The following is a 25,782-nucleotide window of genomic DNA, read 5'->3' as shown; positions in this document are numbered from 1 at the left end:
CAGCAGTTTCATCACTTCTTAGCAGGCCGCCCTGTCCGGATCCAATCGGACAATGCCACGGCGGTGGCTTACATAAATCACCAAGGGCAACCATGCGCGAGGTGGGCACGTTCTTCAGTGGGCCGAAGCAAACCACTTGGTGATTTCAGCAGTCCACATCCCGGGCGTGGAAAACTGGGCGGCAGACTTTCTCAGCCGGCAGGGTCTTGCGTCCGGACAGTGGTCACTACATCCCGAGGTCTTCCAGCAGTTTTGTCAATGGTGGGGAACTCCGGATGTGGACCTGATGGCGTCCAGAGTGAACGCCAAGGTGCCCACATATGTCGCTCGGGCCAGGGACCCGCAAGCAATCGCTGTTGGATGCGTTGGTTCTGCCATGGAACCAGTTCCGCCTCCCATATCTATTTCCCCCACTGCCACTACTCCCGAGAGTCATCAAAAAGATCAAGACGGAAGGGGTTCTGGCGAGTCTGCTGGTCCTGGACTGGCCCCGTCGAGCGTGGTACGCAGATCTAATGCAGCTGCTCACCGGCGTTCCTTGGCAACTGCCAGAGCGCCCAGATCTACTTTCTCAAGGGCTCATTTGCCACCCGAACTCGGGGGCCCTGTGTTTGACGGCATGGCCTTTGAATCTTGGATTCTAACCCAGGCAGGGTTTGGGAGCAAGGTGGTCGCTACAATGGTTAGCGCCTGGAAGCCGGCTTCAGCACAAATTTGCCACCACACCTGGAAGGTGTTCTTTGCTTGGTGTCGAGGCCGGAGTGTTTCTCCACTGAGATTCTCGATACCCAACATCTTGGCCTTTCTCCCGTCGGGCCTAGACTCGGGCTTGGCTCCAAGTTCCCTCAGGAGACAAATATCGGCCTTATCCGTCCTGTTCCAGCGCAGGATTGCTACCAATTTGCAGGTTAAGACTCATCCAGGGAGTCTCCTACTTGGTACCTCCCTATAAGGCGCCTATGGACGCCTGGGACCTTAACCTGGTCCTAAGTGTTCTGCAGGAAGCTCCATTTGAACCACTTCAGGATGTCTCTTTGAGGTACCTTTCCTGGAAAGTGGTGTTCCTAGTGGCCATCACTTCTATCAGGCGGGTTTCAGAGCTGGCGGCCCTATCCTGCCGAGCTCCGTTCCTCACTTTCCATAAGGATAAGGTGGTGCTCAGACCAGCCCCTCCTTTTCTGCCGAAAGTCGTGTCCTCATTTCACATGAATGAGGATGTTGTCTTGCCTTCATTTTGTCCAGCACCGGTGCACCGTGTGGAAAAAGCTCTTCCACATTAGACCTGGTAAGAGCCCTCCGAAAGTACGTGTCGAGGACGGCACCCTTTCGTCAGACGGACACGCTGTTCGTGCTCCCCGAAGGGCGCAGGAAGGGACTCGCTGCCACGAAATCGACCGTAGCCAGATGGATTCGTTGGACTATTCAGGAGTCCTACCGCATTAGAGGCACGCCGATTCCAGCAGGGATCAGAGCGCACTCGGGCAGTGGGCGCCTCTTGGGCGCTTCGGCACCAGGCGTCGACTGAACAGGTTTGCAAGGCAGCAACCTGGTCCAGCCTGCACACATTTGCCAAACATTATAATATCCATACTCAGGCCTCGGCGGATGCGAGCCTGGGTAGAAGGATTCTCCAAGCAGCGGTGGCGCACCTTTAAACAAGAGGTGCATGTGGCTTGGATCGGTGAGTCAATCTCCCACCCAGGGACTGCTTTAGGACGTCCCACAGTATCTGTGTCCCCAATGAGGCAAAGGAGAAACAGGGATTTTTGTGATAAACTCACCGTAAAATCCTTTTCTCCGAGACGCTCATTGGGGGACACAGCACCCACCCTATTAGCCAAGTTGGCTTCTATTTTGTTTAATTTATACGCATTAATTTGTGATATAAGGGTGGTCTTTTTTCTGGACATGTTGTACCTGTATTAAGGCTGATTTTGTTGTCCTCCTACTGCTTTGGCACCAAACTGATTTTGATACGACGGAGGAGGAGCTAACCTCTTTTTTTCACTTAGTGACAGCCTCCAAGCGGCAGAAGCATACACCCACAGTATCTGTGTCCCCCAATGAGCGACTCGAAGAAAAGGATTTTACGGTGAGTTTATCACAAAAATCCCTGTATCCTGGCGGTCACGTGGGCACAATTTCACGCCCGACAGCTTCAAGGGGAAATTATATCAGCACAAAGATCGCTGAGAGGGTGTTTAGAAGGAAGACTGGAGATTTCCTTAGAGGTCAGGAACTCTCTCAACTGGTGGGTAGACAGGACAAACTTGACATCAGGGATGCTATGAGACAAACCAGTGACCGACATAATTCTGACAGATGCGAGCTTCTCAGGGTGGGGGGCGCACCTAACGGGTCATGCTGCCAAGGGGTCCTGGGGGCCTCAAGAACAGGACGCATCTTCCAACTTGAGAGAACTGTGGGCAGTGCGCAAACCCCTAAGAGACTTTATTCCCCTCCTCAGTGGCCGCAATGTCCGTATCATGTCGGACAACAGACTAATAGTGGCATACATCAATCACCAGGGGGTACAAGATCACACTCCCTAATGAAGGCGGCCAGCGACATTTTTCACAGAGCATTGCATATGAAAGGGGTAGAGAATATAGAAGCCGATTTTCTGAGCCGCAATATACTAAAGCAAGGGGAATGGGCTCTAAATCGGTCCGTTTTTCAAAAGATAATACAGCTGTGGGGGAACCGGTGATAGACTTCTTCGCCAACAAATACAACAGGCAAGTGGAGAGATTCTGTTCATTAAATCCAAGGGAAAAACTGTGGGCGGTGGACTCGTTGCAAATGGACTTCAGGCTAGCCTATACGTTCCCCCCAGTGACTCTGATCCCAACAGTAGTGAGAAAAATCAGGAAAGATCAAGCCAGGGTGATCTTAATAGCCCCGGTCTGGCCAAAAAGACCCTGGTTCTCTCTGCTGCGGATGATGTCCCTCTCAGATCCATGGATTCTGCCGGAAATCCCAGACCTGCTAACTCGGGGTTCAATATTCCACACTCAGATCAAGGGATTCCATCTGATGGCGTGGAATTTGAAAGGTCACTTCTAATGGATAGAGGGTTCTCTCTGGGGTTAGTGGCCACCCTGCTAAAAAGTAGGAAACCCGTAACGACTAATATCTATGCCAGAACATGGAATAAATACCTGCAGTTCTTGGGTGAGCCGTTAGAGAAAGAGCCCCCGATTAGTTCCATCTTGGAATTTTTACAGTCAGGATTACAGATGGGGTTAGCTGTAAATACCCTTAAAGTTCAAGTCTCCGCACTGGGCGCGCTATATAACTGCAATTTGGCAGCAAACAGATGGGTAGCTAGATTTATGAAATCCTGCCCTAGGTCCAGACCTATTCCATTACCAAGAATAGCTCCATGGGATCTAAACCTGGTATTAGAGGCCCTTACAAAAGAACCATATGAGCCTGTTCAACAACTACCCATAAAGTATCTTGCCCTAAAAACGATTATACTAGTTGCCCTTACGTTGGCCTGTAGAGTAAGTGACTTGCAGGCTTTCTCAGTAAATCCACCTTATACACAGGTATTTCAGGATTGGGTTGTATTAAAAACAGACCCCTCATATCTGCCTAAGGTAGTATCAGATTTCCATTGAAGTCAGGAAATTGTCCTTCCCTCTTTTTGCGAAAATCCCCAAAATTCAGGGGAGGAAAAATTCCACAATTTGGATGTTAGGAGAGCCCTGCTAGAATATATATCTGTGACTAGCCAGTGGAGGAGGTCCCAGTCCCTATTCGTAGCCATTCAGGGTGCCAGAAAGGGTTATGGAGTGTCAAAGGGGACTATTGCCAGATGGATTAGGGAGGCCATTAGTATAGCCCACTCAGCTAGTGGTGTTCCGATTCCTGACTGCATCAAGGCTCATTCCACCAGAGCCGTGGCGACCTCCTGGGCTGAAAAGGCAGAGGTATCAATTGATCAAATTTGTAAGACCGCTACCTGGGCCTCACCATCAACCTTCTTTACACACTATAGATTAAACCTATCCTCCTCTGCTGACTTGACCTTTGGTAGAAGGGTGCTACAAGCGGTGGTCCCTCCCTAAGGTGTTTCGAAGTCTCCAAAAATCTCTCAGGTGTGCTGTCATGGGTGAAGTGAAAACCACCATGGTTACTTACCGGTAGCCGGTTTTTCCGGAACCCATGACAGCACCCGTATATCTCCCCCCCCCCCCCCCCTTTTCACCGTATGGGTGTGCATGCTAGTAGGGTGTATTTGTGTGATGTGGTGTTGGATAAACATGTACTAACTGGGAAGTCCTCTCATGCTCTGTAACAAACTGAAGCGGGGGAGAGGTGCCGCCCCTTATATTTCAGTAGGTTCCTGTCCTGGCGGGGCGGATCCCTCTCTCAGGTGTGCTGTCATGGTTTCCGGAAAAACCGGCTACCGGTAAGTAACCATGGTGGTTTTTCATGTATTTTCTCTACTCCCTCCTGCCTCTTTTAAACATATAATGCATGCTTGCAAGATTTATTTCAATTTATGTTTAGGCTGTTATGGGATGTGCTTCTAATATAAGGTTGTATTTATGTCCTAGTACCCACTACGATAATTGCACTGTGGTTTTGCATATTTTGGCTTCCCCTATTTTTTATTTCATTTATATTTTGATATCTATATATATATAAAATTGAATGTATGTATATGTGTATCACCAACCAATCAGTAAGTATCTTTCATTTCACCAGAGCTGTTTAAAAGAAGATGAGCCGTGATTGGTTGCTATGAGCAACAGTTTTCCTTGCAACCAATCACTAATCATCTTTCATTTCACCAGAGCTGTTTAAAAGAAGAGGAGCTGTGATTGGTTGCTGTAAGCAACAGTTTTCCCACTCGACACCACCTCAACAGACGCTGACATGGTGGGAGAAATCTAGCTTCCCCGGGAACATAAGCTCCCAGCCATTGTCTGCCCCCCAGAAAGCAGCAGAGAGCACATGACAGAAATGAATCCCCCCTCTCCCGTGCCCATATACCCATCACACATCCTCCATTCCATAGGCACATCATCTTCTTAAAGGGATCTCCGGTATGGAAGTTAGGGCAAATCCAAACTGCGCTTTGGTACTGACCCCAGGCCTCTCTTAAAGGGATCATTGGTATGGAAGTTAGGGCAAATCCATCCAGCGCTTTGGTTTTGACCCCAGGCCTCTCTTAAAGGGATCCCCGGTATGGAATTAGGACCTCAGAGCTGTGGTGCTGACCCCAGGGTCTCTTAAGGGGATCATAGGTATGGAAGTTAGGGCAATTCCGCTAAGCACGCTGGTTCTCTCCCCAGGCCTCTCTTAAAGGGATTCCCGGTATGGAAGTTAGGGCAGTTCCACTCTGCATTCTGGTTCTGACCCCAGGCTCTCTTAAAGGGATCCCCGGTATGGAAGTCAGGACAATTGACTTCAAATGCTCTGGTACTGACCCCAGGCTCTCTTAAAGGGATCCCCGATATGGAAGTTAGGACTGTTCCACTCAGAGCTGAGGTTCTGACCCCAGGATTCTATTAAAAGGATCATTGGTATGCATGTCAGGGCAAATCCACTTAGCGCTCTGGTTCTGACCCCAGTCTCTCTTAAAGGGATCATTGGTATGGAAGTTAGGGCAATTCCACTCAGAGCTCTGGTTCTGACCAGGCCCCTCTTAAAGGGATCCCCGGTATGAAAGTGAGGGCAAATCCAAACTGCGCTCTGATTCTGACCCCAGGCCTCTCCGGTATGGAAATTAGGGTAAATCCCTCAGCCCTCTGATTCTCACCCCAGGCTTCTATTTAAAGGGATCATTGGTATGGAAGTCAGGAAAAATCCACTCAGTGCTCTGGTTCTGATGCCAGGCCTCTCTTAAAGGGATCTCCGGTATGGAAGTTAGGACCGTTCCACTCAGCGCTCTGGTTCTGACCCCAGGCTGATGGGATGATGTGGGATATTAAGGGTAGTAGTCCGGTGGCTCTGGCTGACGGGATGATGTGGGATATTAGCGGTAGTAGTCCGGTGGCTCTGGCTGACGGGACGATGTAGAATATTTGGGGTAGTAGTCCGGTGGCTCTGGCTGATGGGACGATATGGGATGATATGGGATATTAGTGGTAGTAGTCCAGTAGTTCTGGCTGACGGGATGATGTGGGATATTTTAGTGACTGTGGCTATGCGGGGTGGGTTGGGCTATACACTCCGCTTTTTATATATTGATATAATCATTATAATTTGTTATAACTAACCGTAGTTAGTTACTGTGCCTGGGCAGCGCCAGGCTCTTCAGCTAGTTGTTAATAAAAATCATATATTTTACAGTTTTCTTCATTTGGTTTATTCACTAAGTTTGAGTAGGTCACTATGATTTTTGTAAGTGAATATCCAGTATGCGTATTATTATTTGGAGCTAGTCTTTATTGGTGTTGTACTATTCAGTGTCACTATGTGGTAATAACTCTGGAACGCTTCAACGAATCCCAGTGATTCTGAGAAAATATTGTGAAAATATTTGAAAGTTTGCAAAAATTTCTCAATTTTGAAACTTTTTATTGTTACACCTTTAAACTAGAGAATTATGTCAAACAAAATAATTAAAAAGTAACATTTACCACGTTTCTAGTTTACATCTGTATAATTTTTGAAACATAATTTTCTTTTGTTAGGAAGCTAGAAGGGTTAAAAGTTGATCAGCAATTTATCATTTTTCCAACAAACTTTACAAAACCTTTTTCTTGAGGGACCTCATCAAATTTGGAGTGACTTTTGGGGGCCTATATGAAAATACCCAAAAGTGACAGCATTCTAAAAATTGCACCCCTCAAAGTCCTCAAAACCACATTCAAGAAGTTTATTAACCCTTCAGGTGCTTCATGGGTATTTAACCCCTTTCTGCCATATGACGTACTATCCCGTCCATGTGCCCTGGAACTTAATTCCCTAGGACGGGATAGTACATCATAGCGATCAGCGGCGATAGTGGCCGGGTGTCAGCTGATTATCACAGCTGACACCTGGCACTATGTGTCAGGGGTGGTCACGGACCGCCCCCGACACTTTAACCCCTGGCACACTACGATCAAACACGATCGCAGTGTACCGTGGGTCTAGGGAAGCATCGGCAGGGAGGGTGCTCCCTCCGTGCTTCCCTGAGCCCCCCGGAGCAGCACGAAGTGCAGCGCTGCTCCAGGGGTCTCCTTCCCTGCAGGTCCCCTGATCCAATATGGCGGCGGGGACCTTCGGGGGGCCTGCAGGGAGCAGGCTTCCTCAGTGCCTGCAAAGCGCAGGCATGAAGAAGCCTGTGCAGCGCCTGTGTGAGATCGCTGATCAGTCACAGCGATCTGTGATGTCAGATCAGCAATCTCACACATGACAGTGATGTCTCCCCGGGACAGTATAATAAAGTTAAAAAAAAGTGTAAAACTTATTTCTAAAAAATCGCTTTTGGAAATAGAAAAAATAAATAAATAAAAGTACACATATTTAGCAAAGCCGCGTCCGTGACGACCCGCCCTATAAAACTGTCACATTAGCTAACCCCTTTAGCGAACCCCTTAAAAAATAAAAATAAAAAACAAAGCAAAAAATGCTTTATCATACCGCCGAACAAAAAGTGCAATAACGCACGATCAAAAAGTCGGATATAAAAATCCATGGTACCGCTGAAAACGTCATCTTGTCCCACAAAAAACGAGCCGCCACACAGCGTCATCAGCGAAAAAATAAAAAAGTTATAGCTCGCAGAATAAAGCGATGCAAAAAATAATTATTTTTTCTATATAAAATTGTTTTCATTGCATAAAAGCGCCAAAACATTAAAAAAAATAACTGAGGTATCGCTGTAACCGTACTGACCCGAAGAATAAAACCACCTTGTTAGTTTTACCGCACGCGGAACGGTGTAAATGCACCCCCCCAAAAGAAATTCATGAAATGCTGGTTTTTGTTCATTCTGCGTCCCAAAAATCGGAATAAAAAGTGATCAAAAAATGTCACGTGCCCAAAAATAGTACCAATAAAAACGTCAACTCATCCCACAAAAAATAAGACCTCACATGACTCGGTGGATCAAAATATGGAAAAATTATAGCTCTCAAAATGTGGTGATGCAAAAACTATTTTTACAATAAAAAGCGTCTTTTAGTGTGCGACAGCTGCCAAATATAAAAACCCGCTATAAATAATAAATCAAACCCCCCCCCCGTTATCACCCCCTTAGTTAGGGAAAAATAATAAAATTTAAAAAAAATGTATTTATTTCCATTTTCCCGTTAGGGTTAGGGGTGTGTTGGGGTTAGGGTTGGAGTTAGAATTGGGGGGGTTTCCACTGTTTGGGCACATCAGGTGCTTTCCAACCGCAACATGGCGTCTGATCTCAATTCCAGCCAATTCTGCGTTGAAAAAGTCAAATGGTGCTCCTTCCCTTCCAAGTTCTGCCATGCGCCTAAACAGTGGTTTACCCCCACATATGGGGTATCGGCCTACTCAGGACAAATTGCAAAACAACTTTTGGGGTCCAATTTTTCCTGTTACACTTAGGAAAATGAAAAGTTGGGGGCAAAAATATCATTTTTGTGGAAAAAAATGATTTTTTTATTTTCACGCCCGGGCGTTATAAACTTCTGTGAAGCACTGGGGGGTTCAAAGTGCTCACCACACATCTAGATAAGTTCCGTGGGGGGTCTAGTTTCCAAAATGGGGTCACTTGTGGGGAGTTTCAACAATTTAGGCACATCAGAAGCTCTCCAAACGCGACATGACACCCGCAGACCATTCCATCAAAGTCTGCATTCCAAAACGTCACTACTTTCCTTCCGAGCCCTGACGTGTGCCCATACAGTAGTTTTCTCCCACATATGGGGTATCAGCGTACTCCGGACAAATTGAACAACATTTGGGGTCCAATTTCTCCTGTTACCCTTGGGAAAATAAAAAAATTGGGGACTAAAAGATCATGTTTGTGGAAAAAATATGATTTTTTTTATTTTCACGCCCGGGCGTTATAAACTTCTGTGAAGTACTGGGGGGTTCAAAGTTCTCACCACACATCTAGATAATTTCCTTGTGGGGTCTAGTTTCCAAAATTGTGTCATTTGTGGGGGGTTGCCACTGTTTTGGCACATCAGGGGCTTTCCAAAAGCGACATGTTGTCCGATCTCAATTCCAGCCAAAAAAGTCAAATGGCGCTGCTTCCCTTCGAAGCTCTGCCATGCGCCCAAATAGTCGTTTACACCCAAATATGGGGTATCAGCATACTCCGGACAAATTGCACAAAAACTTTTAGGGTCCTGGTGAAAAGATCATTTTTGTGGAAAAAATATTTATTTTTTAATTGTGCGGCTGTACGTTATAAACTTCTGTGAAGCCCTTGGGGGTTAAAAGTTCTCACCACGTATCTAGATAAGTTCCTTGGGGGGTCTAGTTTCCAAAATGGGGTCACTTATGGGTGGTTTCCACTGTTTAGGCACATCAGGGGCTCTCCAAACGTGACATGGCGTCCGATCTGAATTCCAGCCAATTTTGCATTGAAAAGTCAAGCGGCGCTCCTTCCCTTCTGAGCTCTGCCATGCGCCGAAACAGTGGTTCCCCCCCATATCAGGTATCGGCGTACTCAGGTGAAATTGCACAATAACTTTTGCAGTCCAATTTCTCCTGTTACCCTTGGTAAAATAAAAAAAAATTGGACTTGAAATAATTTTTTTTGTGAAAAAAAGTTAAATTTTAGAATGGTGTCACTTTTGGGTATTTTCTATCATATAGACCCCTCAAAGTGACTTCAAATGTGATGTGGTCCGTAAAAATAAAATGGTGTTGCAAAAATGAGAAATCGCTGGTCATCTTTTTAACCCTTATAACTTCCTAACAAAAAAAAATTTTGGTTCCAAAATTGTTCTAATATAAACTAAACATATGTGAAATGTTACTTATTAATTTTTTTGTGTGCCATATCTCTGTGATTTAAGGGCATAAAAATTCAAAGTTGGAAAATTGCGAAATTTTCGCCAAATTTCCGTTTTTTTCACAAACCCAAGTTATTTTACCACTAACATGACGTACAATATGTCACGAGAAAACAGTGTCAGAATCAGTGGGATCTATGGCAGCGTTTCAGAGTTATTACCTCATAAAGGGACAGTGGTCAGAATTGTAAAATTTGGCCCGGTCATGAACGTGCAAACCACCCTTGATAAAGGGGTTAAAGCAATGTGGAGGGGAAAAAAGGAACATTTTGCAAAAATGTTGTTTTAGCCCCAAATTTTTTATTTTCTCAAGGCTAACAGGAGAAAATGAACCGCAAATTTGTTGTACAATTTCTGCTAGGTGCGCCGATACCCCATATGTGGTGGGAAACTATTATTTGGGCACATGTCAGGGTTCGGTCTTTTTAAACACAGAATTGTCTGGGATCATGAGCGGATGCCATGTCGCCCCTGATGTGCCTAAACAGTTGAAAACCACCACAAATTACCCCATTTTGGAAACTAGACCGCTCAAGAAATTTAGATGTTTGGTGAGCACCTTGAACCCCAAGGTACTTCACTGAAGTTTATAACTTTTTCACAAAGTTAACAGGAGAAAATGGACCCCAAAATTTGTTGTGCCATGTCTCCTGAATACACTGGTACCCCATATGTGGGGGGAAAACTACTGTTTTGGTGCACGACAGGGCTAGAAAAGGGAGGATTGATATTTTGGAATGCAGAATTTGATGGAATGGTCTGCGGGCAGCATACTGAATTTGGAGAGCCCCTAATGTGCCTAAAAAGTAGAAACCCCCCAGACGTTGACCCCATTTTAGAAACTAGACCCCTCAAGGAATGTATCTAGATGTGTGGTGAGCACCTTGAACCCCACAGTTGCTTCACAGAATTTTACAGCATTGAACTGTGTAAATGAAAAAGTTTGATTTTTCCCACAAAAATGTTGTTTGAGCCCCATATTTTCTCACTTTCACAAAGATAGCAGGAGAAAATGGACCCCAAAATGTGCAAATTCTCCTGAGTACATTGATGCCCCATAAACACGCAGCGTTGAACCCGCAGCAATTACTTATCGTGGGTACATACCCTTACACGGAAATCCCGATGTAAGTGCTCAGCGTAGAGCGTAGGATAAATGTGAGCATAACCTTACTGCAATCTTTGGGAGGTAGAATGAAAAAATCAGCAGCAGGTCAAGAATTGGTTTTATTATTTTTACACCGTTTCTCCTCCAGTATAAGTGATTAGACGACTTTCATCTTCGGGTCGATGCAATTATAGTGATACCAGATGTATATCTTTTTTTTTAATGTTTGACTGCTGTCACACAATAAAAATAGCTTTTTACTGCATCGCCATATTTTGAAAGCTATAATTTTTCCATATTTCTGACAACAATGCTTATTTTTTTTGTGGGACGAGTTGCCGCGTTTATTGGTGCCATTTTCGGTCACCTAATGTTTGATTGCTTTCTATTCTGATTTTTGGGAGGCAGAATAAACAAAAAACAGAGATTCAGGACTGGTAAAATTGATAAGGCAGTTTTATTCATCGGGTTTGACAATTACAGCGATACCTCATTGATATAATTTTTTTATGTTTTGGCGCTTTTACATAACAAAAGCTATTTTTATAGAGCAAAATCGTTTTTGCATTGATGTATTCTGAGATCTAGAACTTTTTTTTTAATTTTTCCACTAATTGAGCTGTATAGCAGATTGTTTTTTGCTGGAAAAGATGACGTTTTCAGCTATACCATTTTTATTCACATTCGTCTTTTTGATCGAATGCAGCAAAAATGGTTGTTGCTTGGTGCTTTTGCAGTGTTTTTTTGTCATTGCTTTCTAAGGGTGAAAAAACGTTGAAACAATTGACAGGATGCAGATATTGAAAATGCTGCAGTTCTCAAATTCACCCTGGGAAAAAAAGCATGTGTATGAAATTTCTGAAATATCATAACCTTTGCTGGAATTAAAAAAGCAGCTTTTAATTGCATAGAAAAAAATGCAAATGAAAGTAGCCTAAAGATCCAGAAACTATAGCCTGACAGCTCCCACTCTTAGAGATTATGCTGTCAGATGTGAGTTATGAGGTTCCGCAGCTGATGGGTATATTTGCCTAAGCAAAATTTTTCTAAAGAAGAACTTTAATTTCTATTAGAGATACTTGGGAGACCCTATAAACCGGCATCTTGGAGTTTAGAGATACATTTTTGTCTTTGTTTGTGCCCGAAGAGAAAGAAGGATGATATTCATTAGAACATCAAAGGGCAATGTACATGTGTTTCTTTGTAGCTTCCAGGCATCCTTTTGACTGGGATGAACCTTGAGGTTATTGTATAAAACACAGTTTAGGATAAAAAGTCGAAAAGTTTCCAAAATAGTCTAATGGAAGCGTCATCTGATTCCTGTTTCTTGAAATATACCCTGTAATTCTGGAGCTCCTCATAACATTTTTTCAGACTTTTCTTTAGATTGTGTTCTTTAATATTTTATTTTCCTCTACCACTGCCTGAAATCTTATCAAATTGCACTATATGAAGTTATTCTTTTTCACACTAGCATTGTTGTTCTGTTGCATTATATTTATAGCACAAAAATGTAAAAAAAAATAATCAAAACAAGGTATTTTCTGATTGCCATAAGCTATTCCATTAATTAACCAGTTGACATAAGGTAAGTTACCACCCATCCCAGCAGGAAAGCCTTCAAATCTTTATATTATGGAGAGACAAAAGTGCAGACTTCCTGGGCATGTGGTGGCTGCTGTTACCCTTAAAGGGCGTGTCCACCATTCAGACGACGACTTCTTAAATACTACACTGTGTGCAGAATTATTAGGCAAATGAGTATTTTGATCACATCATCCTTTTTATACATGTTGTCCTACTCCAAGCTGTATAGGCTTGAAAGCCAACTGCCAATTATGTCAACCAGGTTATTTGCATCTCTTTAATGAGGAGGGGTGTGGTCTAATGACATCAACACCCTATATAAGGTCTGCTTAATTATTAGGCAACTTCCTTTCCTTTGGCAAAATGGGTCCGAAGAAAGATTTGACGGACTCTGAAAAGTCAAAAATTGTGAGATTTCTTGCAGAGGGATGCAGCAGTCTTGAAATTGCCAAACTTTTGAAGCGTGATCACCGAACAATCAAGCGTTTCATGGCAAATATCCAACAGGGTCGCAAGAAGCGTGTTGATAAAAAAAAAAAAAGGTGCAAAATAACTGCCCATGAATTGAGGAAAATCAAGCGTGAAGCTGCCAAGATGCCATTTGCCACCAGTTTTGCCATATTTCAGAGCTGCAGCGTTAATAGAGTATCAAAAAGCACAAGGTGTGCCATACTCAGGGACATGGCCAAGCTAAGGAAGGCTGAAAAATGACCACCTTTCAACAAGAAACAAGATAAAACGTCAAGACTGGGCCAAGAAACATCTTAAGACTGATTTTTCTAAGGTTTTATGGACTGATGAAATGAGAGCGACTCTTGATGGGCCATTTGAATGGGCCCGAGGCTGGATCAGTAAAGGGCAGAGAGCTCCACTCCGACTCAGAAGCCAGCAAGGTGGAGGTGGGGTACTGGTATGGGCTGGTATCATCAAAGATGAACTTGTGGGACCTTTTCGGGTTGAGGATCGAATGAAGCTCAACTCCCAGACCTACTGGCAGTTTCTGGAAGACACCTTCTTCAAGCAGTGGTACAGGAAGAAGTCGGTATCTTTCAAGAAAAACATGATTTTCATGCAGGACAATGCTCCATCACATGCATCCAAATACTCCACAGCGTGGCTGGCCAGTAAAGGTCTAAAAGAAGAAAAAATAATGACATGGCCCCCTTGTTCACCTGATCTGAACCCCATAGAGAACCTGTGGTCCCTCCTAAAATGTGAGATCTACAGGGAGGGAAAACATTACACCTCTCCAAGCAGTGTCTGGGAGGCTGTGGTGGCTGCGGCACGCAATGTTGATCGTAAACAGATCAAGCAACTGACAGAATTTATGGATGGAAGGCTTTTGAGTGTCATCATAAAGAAAGGTGGCTATATTGGTCACTGATTTTTTTTTGTTTTGTTTTTGAATGTCAGAAATGTTTATTTCTAAATTTTGTGTTGCTGTATTGGTTTGCCTGGTGAAAATAAACAAGTGAGATGGGTATATATTTGGTTTTTATTAAGTTGCCTAATAATTCTGCACAGTAATAGTTACCTGCACCAACAGATATCCTCCTAAGATAGCCAAATCTAAAAAAAAAACCACTCCAACTTCCAAAAATATTAAGCTTTGATATATATGAGTCTTTTGGGTTGATTGAGAGCATAGCTGTTATTCAATAATAAAAAGAATCCTCTCAAATACAACTTGCCTAAAAATTCTGCACACGGTGTATATTCTCCAACGTAAAATAAAAGTACCCTGTACCAGGGCTGTGGAGTCGGTAAGCGAAACCTGCGACTCCGACTCCTCAATTTCCCTTACACCGACTCCCATATATATTGCTTATATTTAAGTGAAAAATGTATTGTAGTACAATGTGAACATCAGACATTTAATCATTTCTATGATACAATAATCAAGATATTTAGATAGAACATATATATTTATTGGAATACAACTTTAAAACACAAAAAACTAATAAATTGTAAATATGTAATACACTATGTAATGTTGATTACATATTTATATTGTGTGTGTGTGTGTATATATATATATATATATATATATATATATATATATATATATATATATATATATATATATATATATGTGTGTGTGTGTGTGTGTGTGTGTGTGTGTGTGTGTGTGTATATACAGTGGGGCAAAAAAGTATTTAGTCAGTCAGCAATAGTGCAAGTTCCACCACTTAAAAAGATGAGAGACGTCTGTAATTTACATCATAGGTAGACCTCAACTATGGGAGACAAACTGAGAAAAAAAAATCCAGAAAATCACATTGTCTGTTTTTTTTTTCATTTTATTTGCATATTATGGTGGAAAATAAGTATTTGGTCAGAAACAAGCAATCAAGATTTCTGGCTCTCACAGACCTGTAACTTCTTCTTTAAGAGTCTCCTCTTTCCTCCACTCATTACCTGTAGTAATGGCACCTGTTTAAACTTGTTATCAGTATAAAAAGACACCTGTGCACACCCTCAAACAGTCTGACTCCAAACTCCACTATGGTGAAGACCAAAGAGCTGTCAAAGGACACCAGAAACAAAATTGTAGCCCTGCACCAGGCTGGGAAGACTGAATCTGCAATAGCCAACCAGCTTGGAGTGAAGAAATCAACTGTGGGAGCGATAATTAGAAAATGGAAGACATACAAGACCACTGATAATCTCCCTCGATCTGGTGCTCCACGCAAAATCCCACCCCGTGGGGTCAGAATGATCACAAGAACGGTGAGCAAAAATCCCAGAACCACGCGGGGGGGACCTAGTGAATGAACTGCAGAGAGCTGGGACCAATGTAACAAGGCCTACCATAAGTAACACACTACGCCACCATGGACTCAGATCCTGCAGTGCCAGACGTGTCCCACTGCTTAAGCCTGTACATGTCCGGGCCCGTCTGAAGTTTGCTAGAGAGCATTTGGATGATCCAGAGGAGTTTTGGGAGAATGTCCTATGGTCTGATGAAACCAAACTGGAACTGTTTGGTAGAAACACAACTTGTCGTGTTTGGAGGAAAAAGAATACTGAGTTGCATCCATCAAACACCATACCTACTGTAAAGCATGGTGGTGGAAACATCATGCTTTGGGGCTGTTTCTCTGCAAAGGGGCCAGGACGACTGATCCGGGTACATGAAAGAATGAATGGGGCCATGTATCGTGAGATTTTGAGTGCAAACCTCCTTCCATCAGCAAGGGCATTGAAGATGAAACGTGGCTGGGTCTTTCAACATGACAATGATCCAAAGCACACCGCCAGGGCAACGAAGGAGTGGCTTCGTCAGAAGCATTTCAAGGTCCTGGAGTGGCCTAGCCAGTCTCCAGATCTCAACCCTATAGAAAACCTTTGGAGGGAGTTGAAAGTCCGTGTTGCCAAGCGAAAAGCCAAAAACATCACTGCTCTAGAGGAGATCTGCATGGAGGAATGGGCCAACATACCAACAACAGTGTGTGGCAACCTTGTGAAGACTTACAGAAAACGTTTGACCTCTGTCATTGCCAACAAAGGATATATCACAAAGTATTGAGATGAAATTTTGTTTCTGACCAAATACTTATTTTCCACCATAATATGCAAATAAAATGAAAAAAAAACAGACAATGTGATTTTCTGGATTTTTTTTTCTCAGTTTGTCTCCCATAGTTGAGGTCTACCTATGATGTAAATTACAGACGCCTCTCATCTTTTTAAGTGGTGGAACTTGCACTATTGCTGACTGACTAAATACTTTTTTGCCCCACTGTGTGTATATATATTTATATCACTATGTAGTAAACTATGTAAGTGGCAAAAAACAGTTTTCAACAAAAACATACTAAATAACACTTGTGCAGTCTATGAATTTGTTCTAAGAATTACAATTGCCTACATCAGAGCCTCCTTCATAGATGACCTCAAATCTGACCTAATAATTTTAAGGCCAGAGAACAACCTCTCTACACTAACTTGGGTTGGAGGCAAAGCCGTAACCACATGGGCAACATCTCTAACAATTTCTGGGTATAAAGGAATTGCCTCATGCACTGTCAGTTTTGATGAACGGTTGAATTTTTCTATTTCTTTGAGAGCAAATGAAACATTTTGCTGAAATATGGTCAATCTGCTTGTTATAGGAGACGGAGTGAAATCTTTTTCCTTGCAGCAATGCTTTGCCTGCTCCATGTCATCCAGATACTCGTCAAAGTCAAACGCCTCATCTGATGAGGATGAAGATATGGCAGCAGTAGCATTGTCAGGACACAAGTCCTCTTGCGCCTGGCAGTCCTCCTGTAGGCCACTCATCCTAACTACCTCAGTCAGAGCTTCTTTTCCTTTAGTAAGCTGTTGATTATAAAGCAGTATACAATTGCTTGGGACCACATAAAAAGTTGCCAGAAATATTTTATTTTCCAATAACTGTGTCTCTCTCCATTTCATTGAAGCAGAAATGCCATCTGCGATTAAACCTCCTCTTTGGGACAGGCAAAATAGCAAGTTTTTCCACTCCCTTATGAAAATGTCAGGAGTTAAATCCTCAGCTTGTAATTTTTTAGTCACGGTAAATGGGTGATTAAGCAATTCCTTCAATTCAGCCACCTGTGTCCATTGACCTTCATTTAGGGTTACCTGAGGGTTCGCCATATGTATAAGAAGCGGTTTTAGTTCAAGCAATCGCTCAATCATTAAATAAGTGCTGCCCCACCGAGTGGCTTGATCGACAGTTGCCCCTTTCCCAGCACGTCTCTTCAAGCTGGAATCAGTTTTAGGGGTTCTGGTGGCAATAACCAATTTCCTCACTTTTCCAATCAGATTTCCAGCATGTAACTCTTGCAGACTATCTCTTACTGCCAGCTGCAGCGTGTGCACAACTTTCTCCAGCTCGGGGCCCAGGAATCGGATCCTGTGCAAGGCAGGCACCCCTCCCCCTCCTCTCTCTGGTGAAGACGGCAGAAGACTGGACAGAGGAAGGGAGATTGCCCCCTGCAGTCTGGAGCCGGTGCAGGACGGGAGCACTGCAGCATACAAGCGAGTTTTGATAGGTGCATGCCCCTGCTTCTGGGGAGGGGCAGCTGCCCCCCTGCCCCTTGCTGGCTCTGGCCATGATTCACACACAGCGATTTTGCGGATCCGTTTTTTGCAGTAAAATGCAGTGACTCTGGGCATCCCAGCAAAGTCAATGGGTTTCAAGATATGACATTCAGACACATTAAGTGAGGATCCGATTTTGGGCTGAATATGCATGTCAGTTTGTGTGGTGTTCTTCTAATCTGCTTTTGCTATTGAAAACATTATCTATGAGCTCAAAAACCTTTCAGGTGATGCGGTTTTTTTAAAAAGCTGATCTGCTTTTACAGCTGAAAAACGTATCCTCAAAAATCGCAGCAAAAACGCTGTGTGTGAATGTAGCCTTAGATCAGGAATAGAACAGCCATTTATAGGACATTTCATAACTTTCCCAAGTTCCTATGAAAAAATATTCAGCACATTCTGCATTGAACTATTATACCCAATTTATTGTATATTTTAGGAGTCGGTCAATTTTATTCCGACTCCACCAAAATGAGCACCGACTCCACGACTCTGACTCCGACTCCACAGCCCTGCCCTGTACACACCTCCCATGCTGGCGCCATTGCAGTGATGCTGGCACTGGATTTCCTAGGACTCACTTGGCGTTATTATGCCACTTTCAGCCAATCAATGGCCGCTACTGGACTTCTGTGCTCACATTTTCCCAGGTGTCTGAGGTTTGATGGAACTGTGAGCACAGCAGCTCAATAGAGGCTGCTGATTGGCTGCAGGGTTCATGTGGCATAACAATGCTACGTGAGCCTCAGGAGGTCCAGCGCTGACATTGCTGGAATGGCACTATTACATTATGTGATATGGTATTTTTTATTTTACATTAGGGAATATAGTATTTAAAGAAGTACGCCTCCCATCAAAATTATTATTCTTTTTATATTACAGTCATCATATTATATAGCATTGTGTACTTACATTTGCTCATTTTCACTTCTACCCAGCTAATTCTTCTCTTTTCTATTAGGTCTATGACATCACGTGATTAAAAACTGACTAGCTAAATCATTCTAAGCTCTATGTAGAAACATGAGGTCAATTTTCCCTGTGTGAGTCATCAGTCACTGCAAAAGTCCTATCATGGGGGAGGAGGGAGCCACTGGGTCAGGAGCTGAAGTGGGGGATGATAAATGCAGGGACAGGAGACTTTCTGTTTGTATGTAGAGAAGAGAAATTACAAGAATTACCTGGGTAGAAAGGGAAAATGAGCAGTTGTAAGTACACAGTGCTATAAAATGTGATGCATGCAGTATATTAGGAGGATAAAAACTGTGATGGGAGTGCTTCTTTAATAAATAAGGGTTTGACCAAGTAGTAAACAACTTGTTAATGGTCAGAACTTTGTAAAATAGTGATAATTTTGAGATCGTAATTATCCACAGGTTTCTCCCCCATAAAGCATGGAGTTCCGGAGAGATAGATACACAGTCTGTGGTCTGATGCTATCCTGACCATATATATGTCTCCGCTGACCAGGTCTCCATCCACACAGCAAAGTTGACAACAAAATGAGTCCGCCTTTTGAGTCTACTTCAGTAGGCTTTTTGAAAACTGGAAAAATGTAACCTGTTGTTTTTTTTTATTTTTATAAATAATGTCATAAAAAAATAAATTTTCCAATAACATTTTTTGGCAAATGCTACGTAATTCTGTGGATAAATCAGAAAGGTTATTGTAATGCGAGTTCTTCCAATAACAATAATTTCCTGTTTGTGTATACTTAATAACAAATGTATTTTACAACTGCAACTATTAGCTACAGTACCTCACCATGTTATGCAATTTGCCAAAGGGTAAACCAGTTTTATTACTATATTCTGGACCTATTATGAGTAAAAAATAAAATAATAAAAAAAGCGATGCAAAATATATATATATATATATATATATATATATTCTTCCCATCTAATGAAAGGAAAAAAATGGAAATGGGTCCAGTGGAATCACTGTGCAAGATGCCAGTGTATGGCGACTTAGACTGTATGCTGTGTTCAGGTTAAGTGCATTGAAGTTTATCTGCACCAGGTTTATCTATCAGAGCACATTGGACATATACACTGTCATCAAGCGCTGCATTCTCTCCGAGATTTGCTGACACCCTGGGGGTTTACGCTGGGGGTCTCTGCACAGGGTTTAGCCCCGATCAACTTTCAAATCCGTGATGGAAAATTCTGTGCCATAGAAACTACACTGCAGGCTACCATGGAAAATAACAGGAGGCAGAATACATGCCGATTTTGGGGTAGGCGTGAGGCAGAATTTTTTTTTAAGTTTCAGCCGTGTGAACATAGCTGCAAGGTTTGTAAATTGGTTCACTTAGGAAAAAAAAGCCTGTTTTATTCATGGTAATCATTGGTTCAGCTCGAAGGAGACTTTCCACCTTGAACATCTTTGTGAAAGTGTCTCCTGCTGTGAGGAATGAGCTGTGATGTGCGCTCTTTCTATTGCAGAGAAGAAGATGAGTATTCCGAGCTCCGGTCAGAGCACAGTCACAGCCAGCTTGAAACCAATGATGACTCACGCAGCATGGACCAGGACCAGACCTCCGTCTCTGTGCAAGAGAATCAGTCCACGATGGTCACAGTGGATATGGGTGAGTGCAAAACACAAGGTCATAGTGAAAATGAGTGGAGAATATTTTGTGCTATGGCGGGCATATGCTGGTGTAACAGCGAGGCAGGGTAATGCTTCAGTATCCAGGGTCGGGAACAGGTTAGCCTTTATGTTCAATATGCTTATTGTGTAATCGTATACAGTAATATTCCTATACCACTCTTCAGATATTCCAAATAAAGAGTTGTACAATTTCTTTGCTTATTGCTTATAGATCCTGAATTAAAGCTGTATTACAATCCATAGATTTCCACAGCCCCGGGCGCAGTTTTACTGATATCGCCATACGTTCCTTTCTAGTTCAGAGTCGGATGATTGGCGCTCAGGGAAGTGTAGTCACTGGCACTGTACAATAACTACATGGCCGAATGTGGAGTAGAGTGCAGCTCGGAGCTACTGGACATGTTGGAAGACAAAAAAATGCCACTCGGCCACTTACCCCTGACAACCAAAAACTGTAGCCCACTTATGTACAAAGTGTACCGCAATTGAGGACAGAATGAAAAAAATTTTTTTAGTAGCTCTGTGTGCTGTTATAAAGTAAATGGAAGTAATCACATTTTTGAACAACAGAAGGAGAAAAAAACGCCTTTATTGCTCTCGGACCTTGAATAGGTAACACCCAGAAATTGCTCTATACTATAGTCTGCTAATGTTGGGAGATGAAGATTTTGGGATTTGTTGTAAAGCACTCCTCCTGACAAGGACAGCTTCTCATTAAATATTCTGATGAATATTAATAATGGCACGGCAAATTATTTGGCATCCGAGGTAGATTCCACACTGCGCCCATCCCTCAAGGCTTTTACCTCTGATAAAGGTGCCTTCACACGGTCACGGCTTGGGGAGGGTTATCTATATCTATTTTTTACTTTACGCTTCCCTGAATTCTAATGTCTGTGATCAGATTACAGGGGAAGGCCACATACTTATCAAACAGGTATAGGACATGTTCAAGGTTTAGATACTCAGAATTGCTGCACTTTGTCAAAGTGCCAGCTTCTTCATATAGGGACAGATATGTCATTTCTTTTAATACAAATGTCCAAGGAGAATTAATTATGAGGAAACGATCATTTTAACCTCAGGAAGCATATGCGTCCAAATGCAACGTATCATGATTGAAAAATCAATATGCTGCTGTGAAACTGAGCCGGGCTGGCATCTGTGCCAGCGCATTCAGTTGCCACATCTGGAGTGGCGGTGCCCATGCCTTTACCTCTCCACTCCTGGTGTTCCCTAGCTGGCACGACCCCTCTAACTCTTACCTTTTATGCTGCCCCCCACATATAACAGCTGCACATGATATTTCTCCTGTTGGTTCCTTTTTTTTTTTTTCCATATTTGCTATTTCTTCACCCGTAGAATAAATGTGATCTTTGTGTCCGTCTCCTCTCTGACATGGTCTCGTAGTGTTTGAGTGACAGCTGTCACCGAGTGATTTGCTCCGATTTCTTAATGTCAGTCTTAATAACTGTTTTCCATATACTGGAAGCTATTTGCTCTTGTCTGCTGATGGCTTGGAAGTGTGATTGTCAAGTGTTAGATACAAAAACTGTAACAATCTCACTACATTTAGTATAACTGAGATGATAACATTTCCAAATTTATTTTTTATGCAAATTAGCAATTAGTGTTTGGGATGGGGGACCCCTTGAACCTGGTAACAAAGGTAGCTGTTCCCACATAGCAGGCAGATAGGGGACATACATGCATCGTCATCCCCATTACAGTGACAATTAGAGATCTACAAACGGTAAAGGAAAGTTAACAGGGTGGTTCCCTGATCAGTCTTAACGAGAGCGCTGCTTCCTACTTGTTGGGAGGCGGGGGCGGTGTGCGCCTGATGATTGACATTTTGGGATGGCGGCATTGTTATGCCACAGGCCACAAGTGTGCACTCTCCAAAGCTGCGAGCAGAGGCAGCGTTACCAAGATGGCACCATGAGACCGGAGCAGCGCCTATAAAAGGTGGTGAAGACACTGGCGGGTAAGTATAAGACTGCGGGCGGGTACCTTAGGTTAGAAGCACCACTCCAGTGCTGAATAAATATACAAATAACGCTGGAGTGGTGCTTTGAGGATCCTGTTTCCAAATGCATGAACAGTTCTACATTCCAAACATGTAAATGAAGGATATTATTACAATCTGTTCTCTTTCTTTACATATGGCACAGCTAAATGTTCCAAAGTATCACTGTCACCCATCGTTGCTGTTGACTAATATGGTTACTGTGGTTTTTGGCACCACATCATCTATTTTCCTGAATGTTTCCATTGTGGAAAGTATGTTTCTGCTTTTGTCTAATATAAGACCGTATGCTGAGCATATGTGCATGACTTTTACATTACTGTCGCATATTGAACTATTTGTCACGTTGTACTTTTATCGAGTGATGAATTCTGTCCGGTAAGCAATAAACGCTCCCACGAAACGACCCACATTCTATTCTTAGGTTTAGACTTTTGTTGGCTTGTATAATTACATTTATTATGCACTAATGTCTCATTTTTAAAAAAAGTAGAATGTGGGACTATTAATTTATATAGTTATATTTTCTAATGAGCGTTCTCTGACTGTAACCTTTTTTTGACTACTACTTTATACTGTAGGTAAAGGAGGGGGCTAAACTGGATGACACTTTCTGTTTAAAAAGCCACAATGGCAAACTGTTGGTCACCCCAAGATCCAGCAGATAGTCATTTGCCTGGAGTTTTAGCTGCTGAGCCCATGCTAATTAGCTGTGAATACATATTCCATTGATATCAGTGGGCATACATGTAACGTGCTTTCTGGTCTACCAGAGAATGAGTCAATATGTTCAGTGTTTCTCCATATTTCTGTACAAGCTGAAAGGAAAGCCACTAATGAACTGTGAGCCCAGGAACATCCAATGATTGGAGAGCCACGGCAATAATAAATGTAGTGGTGCCAAGTTTAGGAAGGTTACGTGTATATGCATTGGATTTTTCATCTGAAGTTCAGCGTCCTATTACTGTAACTCACAAAGTTTCATCCTGTGAATTACCTATTTAATAATTTATTTTTGGGCAATCCTCGTGTAGTTCACCCTCCACAGTGCATTTCTGAATTTTTTTTTGCTGCTGTGGATTTAGCTACAGAATTTCCATTCTGGAAGTTCTACAGTTAGAAAGTCCTTTGTACAAATTTCCTAACCAACTTGACTAATCCAGCCATTCATTCACGTAGGAGATGACTGTAGGATGAACTCTTCTCTTGGCCTCCATCTGCTGATTTTAGGCTCAAGGCAGCATGAAATGATCTGTTCCCACTTCAATGTGTAAAAAAACAAAAATGCTAAATTCGCAGGTTTTTTTTCTGGTATTTACAAGAAACATTTCTTGATTTACACATCACTGCCCATAGAATTAATTGGGCAAATGTATTCTAAAAGAGTATCCTCTTGGCCAGAGTATGTTGGGACCCTGCAGTCTCAATAATATTAATTTATTAATTTAGAAACCTTTAATCACATATGTTTATCTTACCCTCCTACTGAAATCCTTTCACCCCGTTTTCATGAGTACCCTTTCCTCCTCCGCACAGACGTCATGAGCCATGATATTAAAGTGTATACCTTTATGTAAGTAGCTGTTGTGTCTGGCAGGATGTAGAGTTTATTAGCAGCTTGTTTATTATGTGTTATCGATCGCTCGCTTACTCCAGATTACTATCCTACTGCCGCTAGGTAATAAAAAGGTTAGCACCTCCTGAGATGAGATGGCGTTGCACGGACGTTTTCCTCCTTCAGAGAGATTTCTGATCTAGATGACATCACTGCAGTGCTCTCAGTGGTTATGGGCCGTGGTTATTTGTTGCGTATTTTGGCTGTAGTGTAGAAAGTATGTAGTAAATTACTGGCACCAAGTGGTGGAGAAAATCGAAAGACACGTAATTGCACAATGACAGCACTGACTCTGTAGCAGACCTTAAAGTGTAGTTCATGTTTATTTTCTTAAGCCGACACCACAAAGTCATCATAAATTGGGCTTTTCTGAAGCTGCTAAGCTGACGATTTAGCAAAACTGCCATTACCAAAGGATCTTGCTCTATTTATTTAGCTAAATCTCCCAACCCACCCTCCGCTACGAGCGTCTATTTCACAGTCTATGTCTGAAACCTCAAACCCATATCAAATATATGCTGTGCTTTCTGAAGGGTGAAAGTCACGCTGCAGATTTTCTTCATTTTGCAACCACCAAGCAAAACCTGATACATTACAATTTACTTTAAACCATCATCGAAATCATGAAGCCTTTCACATTAATGCCTCGGTCCTTTGGGGGATGGCTGGCTGTGTGCTATAAACCTCACCACCTGGCCTACCTAAACTGTTCATCAAGCCATCAGCGGGGTGATGGCAAAGCCTGCCTTCCCATTACTTGTGTTAAATGTCTCTACAACTGGTGCTCAATCCATCCTGACCTTGCTTCTAGAACCTCCCAAACAAATCAGTTCACACTTGCGCACTGATGGAAGCTATCAGTAACAATTACCAGGCTTTTATTCTTTGCTTTCTTCATGTTTGGTATGTTTTAGAAAATGTGTTTTTTATGGTTGAAGCAACTTGTTTGTGTAGAGATTTTTGTGACTACTAGCCCCATTAGACAGGCTGATACATAATATGATTGTTCCTTGTCCATAGAATTTCATGCTATCAGCAGCACATCACCTGATTATGCAGAATGATGTGCTGCCGATAACTAGGACTTTTAGCATTTAGGCACTTTGGTCAGGTAATTGCCAGCTTGTTTAGAAAGGCCATTCGTAAAAAATGGGGGTTTCTAAGAACACTACTTTGTCGAGTATTGGCTCCTAACAAATACAGATGCTTCTCCTAAAAATTAGAATATGATCAAAAAGTTAGTTTATTTCAGTTCTTCAATACAAAAAGTGAAACTCCTATATTATATTGAGTCATTACAAACAGAGTGATCTATTTCAAGTGTTTATTTCTGTTAATGTTGATTATTATGGCTTACAGCCAATGAAAACCCAAAAGTCGTCATCTCAGTAAATTAGAATACTTTATAACACCAGCTTGTATATATAATCTTCCTTTATGGTAAAAATTCTGATGGCCCAGTTCATTTTTCTAGTCTAAAAACAGCACCGTCTTCTGGTGGCCAGAGAAAAGTAATTGTGGCCATCAGCTGGATAGAAAAAAGTAATATTTTCTGTTTCAGTATATTACTTCTGCTGGTCCTCTGGTCCTTTTAAAAGGGGTTTTTCAATCTTTCCACGAGATGGGCCATAAATTTCAGATAGATGTGTGTTACACTTTGGATAGATAGATGTTGGAGATGGAAATAACCCTTTGAATAGGTTATCAGGCACTTGAATATTGGTGACTTAGCCTTAGGATTGTCTGTTAATATCAGATTGGCTCGGGTTCTACTCCTGGCACTACCAGTGTTCAGCTGATTGAAGGGCATGCGTCC

The 25,782-nt window shown here is 42.5% G+C and overlaps 1 protein-coding gene across 7 annotated transcripts in view; it reads left to right on the top strand.

Moving 5' to 3' along the window:
• The window catches only part of MCC (MCC regulator of WNT signaling pathway), a 517,969-nt gene that overhangs the window by 350,167 nt on the left and 142,020 nt on the right, over positions 1 to 25,782 (top strand). For all 7 annotated transcript variants that reach the window (XM_073551638.1, XM_073551567.1, XM_073551693.1 and 4 more), the window contains one exon: positions 20,157 to 20,299. In XM_073551638.1, the coding sequence (XP_073407739.1) occupies positions 20,157 to 20,299 (143 nt within the window). The remainder of the gene's footprint in view (positions 1 to 20,156; positions 20,300 to 25,782) is intronic.

The sequence above is a fragment of the Dendrobates tinctorius genome, unplaced genomic scaffold, assembly GCF_039654945.1.
Source record: "Dendrobates tinctorius isolate UK_male_01 unplaced genomic scaffold, ASM3965494v1 ptg000003l, whole genome shotgun sequence".
Classification (NCBI taxonomy): Eukaryota; Metazoa; Chordata; class Amphibia; order Anura; family Dendrobatidae; genus Dendrobates; species Dendrobates tinctorius.
Note: the sequence above shows the minus strand (reverse complement) of the source record. Positions and strands in the feature narration are given on the sequence as shown.